The 6000-nt window shown below is 58.1% G+C and overlaps 1 protein-coding gene across 1 annotated transcript in view; it reads right to left on the bottom strand.

Annotated features, from left to right (window-relative positions):
- Positions 1–419: 419 nt before the first annotated feature.
- Positions 420–6000, bottom strand: part of CERS1 (ceramide synthase 1) — a 29828-nt gene continuing 24247 nt past the window's right edge. Inside the window, exons 4-7 of the mRNA XM_085040293.1 lie at positions 5400–5561; positions 3084–3231; positions 1537–1670; positions 420–640 (exon numbers count right to left, since the gene is read on the bottom strand). Of these exons, the coding sequence (XP_084896419.1) occupies positions 598–640; positions 1537–1670; positions 3084–3231; positions 5400–5561 (487 nt within the window). The 3' untranslated portion in view covers positions 420–597. The remainder of the gene's footprint in view (positions 641–1536; positions 1671–3083; positions 3232–5399; positions 5562–6000) is intronic.

Here is a 6000-nt window from a genome sequence, read left to right as displayed (position 1 = left end):
ATCGAGGGGACAGTTGGGGACAATTCCCACCAGGGACCTGCAGGAATCCAGGGGACAGCTGGGGACAATTCCCCACCAGGGACCTGCAGGAACCTCCTGAAGCAACTCCAAAGACCTACAGAGGATTTTTCGAGGGAATTCCAGCCCGAAGCTCCTGGGGTGGAACTCCAGGCAGAGCTGGGAGCTGCAGGGGACAGTGAGGGGACATCCGAGGGTCACTGCGTCACCTCTGCAGCGCCTGTGGCAGCTGGAGCACAGCTGGAGCACAGCTGGAGCACAGCTGGCCCTTCCCTGCCCGGTTTGGAGTCACAGGAAGGGTGGCAGTGAGGATCCAGGGGGTCACAGCAGGGCTGGGGACACGGAGCCACAGGGGTGACACCAGGGGACATCGAGCCAGCCCCGAATCCTGGTATCCAGTCTGGTAGCCAAATTTGGCCACAGGGAGCCCCCCAGCCCGTCCTGGGGTCTCCTCCCAGCTCTGGGAGGGGCTGGCAGGGGTCAGGGGTGAGTTGTCCTTGTCCTGTCCTTGTGGGGTCCGAGAGGGCAGTCCTGGGCAGTGCCAGCCCTGGGGTCACCCCGGCGGTGACAGTGCCACCCTCACAACCTCTTGTCCTTCACGAGGCCATTCTTGAGGTGCAGCCTGGGGGAGAGCAGAGCCTGGGGTCAGGCTGGGGTCAAATTCCCAAATTCCCACCCCTGGGGTCAGTCTGGTGTCAAATTCCCAAATTCCCACCCCAAATTCCCTGCCGAGGTCACTCCTGGCCCCAGGCTGGACACATCTGCTCCCAGCAGATGTTTGGGATTTGGGATCCCAAGGGGTTTGGGATTTGGGATGTGGGAAGAGGGAAAAGGATCCAGGGAGAGCTCAGAGCTTCTGCCAGGGCTTGAGGGGCTCCAGGAGAGCTGGAGAGGGACTGGGGACAGGGATGGAGGGACAGGAGACAGGGAATGGAGGGACAGGGGACAGGGAATGGCTTTAAGGTGGAAAAAGGGAGATTCAGATGGGATTTTGGGAAGGAATTCCTGGCTGGGAGGGTGGTGAGGAGCTGGGATGGAGGGCCAGGAGACAGGGAATGGCTTTAAGCTGGAAAAAGGGAGATTCAGATGGGATTTTGGGAAGGAATTCCTTCCTGGGCAGGTGGGGAGAAGGGGATAGAGAGACAGGACACAGGGAATGGTTTTAAACTGGAAAAAGTGAGATTCAGACGGGATTTTGGGAAGGAATTCCTTCCTGGGAAGGTGGGGAAGGTCTGGGCTGGAATTCCAGCCCCTGGATCCCTGGAAGTGTCCAAACCAGCCCCTGGCTCAGTCCCAGGTGTCATCAAAACATCCAAACCAGCCCCTGGTTCAGTCCCAGGTGTCATCAAAACACCAAAACCAGCCCCTGGCTCAGTCCCAGGTGTCATCAAAACACCACAACCAGCCCCTGGTTTGTTCCCAGGTGTCATCAAAACACCAAAACCAGCCCCTGCTTTGCTCCCAGGTGTCCCAGGGTGGAACCAGGGGGGTCTCCAGGTCCTCCCAAGTTGCTCTCACCCTTCCTTCAGAGCCGCAGGCAGCTGGATCTCCCTCTGCTTGGCTCTCCTGCTCTCCTCCACGTCGTACTCGCGCACATCGTTCACCTCCTGCATCTGCCCCAGCAGCACCTTGGCCACGAACAGCACGATGTACTGCGGGGACAGGGACAGGGACAGGGACAGGGACAGGGACAGGGACAGGGACAGGGACACGGCCTCAGCACTGAGCGGGGACCTCGGGGTGATGTACCCACCCTGGGGTGGTCACAGCACTGGGATGGGGTTTGGGGCTTGGGGCAGAATTCCTGGAATTCCCCTTTATCCCTGATTTTATCTCTGATTTCATCCCTGATTTCATCCTGCAGGATGATGGGATCAGCAGCTCTCCTGCCCGATGGGATCCCTGCTCATCTCTCCTCTCCTGGGATGGGGTTTGGGATTTGGGGCAGAATTCCTGGAATTCCCCTTTTTCATCCCTGATTTCATCCTGGGGCAAGATAGGATCAGCAGTTTCTGCCCTGCCCAATGGGATCTCTCCCTATCCCAGGATGGGGTTTGGGATTTGGGGCAGAATTCCTGGAATTCCCCTTCATCCCTGATTCCATCCCACAGGATGATGGGATCAGCAGCTTCCCTGCCCGATGGGATTTCTCCTCTCCTGGGATGGGGTTTGGGATTTGGGGCAGAATTCCCAGAACTCCTTCATCCCAGATTTCATCCCGACGGGATCAGCAGAAAATGTGTCCCCAGTGTGTCCCCAACGATGAGGACACTTCCCCACTGTCCCCAGCTCCCTGTGGGGTGACCCCAAAGTGTCCCCAATGTGACCCCAAACTGTCCCCAGTGTGACCCCAAAGTGACCCCAAAGTGTCCCCAACGATGAGGACACTTCCCTGCTGTCCCCAGCTCCCCATGGGGTGACCCCAAAGTGTCCCCAATGTGTCCCCAGTGTGACCCCAATGTGACCGCAATGTGACCCCAAACTGTCCCCAACGATGAGGACACTTCCCCGCTGTCCCCAGCTCCCCGTGGGGTGACCCCAAAGTGTCCCCAGTGTGTCCCCAATGTGTCCCCAAAGCGTCCCCAATGACACTTCCCTGCTGTCCCCAGCTCCCCGTGGGGTGTCCCCAATGTGACCCCAAAGTGACCCCAAAGTGTCCCCAACAAGGAGGACACTTCCCCGCTGTCCCCAGCTCCCCGTGCGGTGACCCCAAAGTCTCCCCAGTGTGACCCCAATGTGACCCCAAAGTGTCCCCAATGTGTCCCCAGTGTGACCCCAAAGTGTCCCCAATGAGAAGGACACTTCCCCGCTGTCCCCAGCTCCCCGTGGGGTGACCCCAAAGTGTCCCCAGTGTGACCCCAAAGGACCCCAAAGTCTCCCCAACGATGAGGACACTTCCCTGCTGTCCCCAGCTCCCCATGGGGTGACCCCAAAGTGTCCTCAATGTGACTCCAATGTGTCCCCAATGTGTACCCAGTGTGACCCCAAAGTGTCCCCAATGATGAGAACACTTCCCCGCTGTCCCCAGCTCCCCGTGGGGTGTCCCCACCCCCCAGGTGACCCACCAGGAACCAGTAGATGTTCATCAGGGTGAGGATGAGGAGCAGGGCGTTGAAGAAGAAGTAGAAGGGGATGTTGGGCACAGCCTGCAGGCTCGAGTGGCAGGTGGCATAGAGCACCTTCAGCGGGAACCAGTAGAGCCGGAACCAGAACCTGCCAGGGCAGGCACAGGGGTTAGGGTCAGCACACAGCACCTGGGGGTCCTAATTCCTGTTTGGGGTGGAAATCTGGATGATGAGAAGGGGCAGAGCCAGCACAGCCCCCCTGGGGGTCCCAATCCCAGTTTGGGGTGGAAATCTGGATCCTGGGAAGGGGAGGAGTCAGTACAGACTCCCTGGGCATCCCAATCCCTGTTTGGGGTGGAAATCTGGATGCTAGGAAGGGCAGGACAGCACAGCTTCCCTGGGCATCCCAATCCCAGTTTGGGGTGGAAATCTGGGTGCTGGGAAAGGGCAGAACCTCAGGAATCCCAATTCCTGTTTGGGGTGGAAATCTGGGTGCTGGGAAAGGGTAGAGTCAGAACAGCCTCCCTGGGCACCCCAATCCCTGTTTGGGGTGGAAATCTGGATCCTGGGAAGGGGAGGAGTCAGCACAGACTCCCTGGGCATCCCAATCCCTGTTTGGGGTGGAAATCTGGATGCTGGGAAGGGGCAGGACAGCACAGCCCCCTGGGGGTCCCAATCCCTGTTTGGGGTGGAAATCTGGGTGCTGGGAAAGGGCAGAACCTCAGGAATCCCAATTCCTGTTTGGGGTGAAAATCTGGGTGCTGGGAAAGGCAGGACAGCACAGCTTCCCTGGATATCCCAATCCCTGTTTGGGGTGGAAATCTGGCTCCTGGGAAGGGCAGAGCTTCCTGCTCCACTGGAATCCCAATCCTGGTTTGGGGTGGAAATCTGGCTCCTGGGAAGGGGCAGAGCCAGTACAGACTCCCCGGATATCCCAATCCCTGTTTGGGGTGGAAACCTGGCTCCTGGAAAAGGGCAGAACCTCAGGAATCCCAATTCCTGCTCCTGGGAAAGGGCAGGACAGCACAGCCTCCCTGGGGGTCCCAATCCTGCTTTGGGGTGGAAATCTGGATGCTAGGAAGGGGCAGAGTCAGCACAGACTCCCTGGGCATCCCAATCCCGGTTTGGGGTGGAAATCTGGGTGCTGGGAAGGACAGATCCAGCACAGCCCCCCTGGGGGTCCTAATCCCGGTTTGGGGTGGAAATCTGACTCCTGGGGAAGGGCAGAGCTTCCTGCTCCACTGGAATCCCAATCCCAGCTTGGGGTGGAAACCTGGCTCCTGGAAAAGGGCAGAACCTCAGGAATCCCAATTCCTGCTCCTGGGAAAAGATAGAGCCAGAGCAGCCTCCCTGGGCATCCCAATCCCTGTTTGGGGTGGAAATCTGGCTCCTGGGAAGGGACAGAACCTCAGGAATCCCAATTCCTGCTCCTGGGAAGGGGCAGAGCCTGCACAGCCTCCCTGGGCATCCCAATCCCTGTTTGGGGTGGAAATCTGGCTCCTGGGTTTGGGGTGGAAATCTGACTCCTGGGAAGGGACAGAACCTCAGGAATCCCAATTCCTGCTCCTGGGCAAGAGCCAGACAGCAGGACTGGGGATGAGGGTCGGGATCGGGATGAGGACCCCAGACCCAGGATTGGGATCAGGATTGGGATCAGGACTCAGACCCCAGCCCCAAATCAGGACTCAGCTCCCAGCCCCAAATGGGGACTCAGACCCCAGCCCCCAAATCGGGATGAGGACCCTAGACCCAGGATTGGGATCAGGATGCAGATCAGGACTCAGCCCCTAGCCCCAAATCAGGACTCAGACCCCAGACCCCAAATGGGGATGAAGCTCAGGACTCAGACCCCAGACCCAGGATCAGGATGCAGATCAGAACTCAGCCCCCAGCCCCAAATCAGGACTCAGCCCCCAGCCCCAAATGATCAGAACTCAGACCCCAGACCCCAAATCAGGACTCAGCCCCCAGCCCCAAATCGGGATGAGGATCAGGACTCAGCCCCCAGCCCCAGGATCAGGATGCAGATCAGGACTCAGACCCCAGCCCCAAATCAGGACTCAGCCCCCAGCCCCAAATGGGATGATGACTCCAGCCCCAGGATTGGGATCAGGACTCAGCCCCCAGCCCCAAATGATCAGGACTCAGCCCCCAGCCCCAGGATCAGGACTCAGCCCCCAGCCCCAAATGGGACTCAGCCCCCAGCCCCAAATGGGATGATGACCCCAGCCCCAGGATTGGGATCAGGACTCAGCCCCCAGCCCCAAATCAGGACTCAGCCCCCAGCCCCAAAATGGACTCAGCCCCCAGACTGACCAGCTGAGGCAGAAGGCCAGGCAGCCGAGGTTGGAGACGAGGTCGTTCAGCCGATGGTAAACTCCCCCACGGTGCTTGAAGTACACGTTGAGCTTGGTGAACTCCAGCTGCACGTCGTTGATGTCATGCAGGAACAGCACCAGGATGCCCACGTTGTGGTACCTGGGGGGAAAAATGGGGGAAATGGGGGAAAATGGGAAAAAAATGGGAAAAAAACAGAATAAATGGGGAAGAAGGGGGGAAAAATGGGATAAAAGGGGGAAAAATCGGGGAATGAAAGGGGGAAAAATGGGGGGAAATCAGGAGGGAATGGGGGAAAAATGGGAAAAAAGGAGGAAAATGGAATAAAGGGGGAAAATCGAGGAATGAAAGGGGGAAAAATGGGGAAAAATGGGGGAAAATCAGGGAGAAATGATGGGGAAAAAAGTGGGGAGGAAAAGGGCAAGGGAAAACAGAGAACAAAAAGGGGGAAAACAGGGAACAAAAAGGGGGAAAACAGGGAACAAAAAGGGGGAAAAGGGAGGTAACAGGGAAAAAAGGGGGGAAACAGGGAAAATGGGTGGAAAACAGGGAAAAAAGGGGGGAAAACACACAATTCCCA

The sequence above is a fragment of the Lichenostomus cassidix genome, chromosome 28 (assembly GCF_008360975.1).
Source record: "Lichenostomus cassidix isolate B80296 chromosome 28, HeHo_3.0, whole genome shotgun sequence".
Taxonomy (NCBI): Eukaryota; Metazoa; Chordata; class Aves; order Passeriformes; family Meliphagidae; genus Lichenostomus; species Lichenostomus cassidix.
This window is presented reverse-complemented; position numbering and strand designations above follow the sequence as displayed.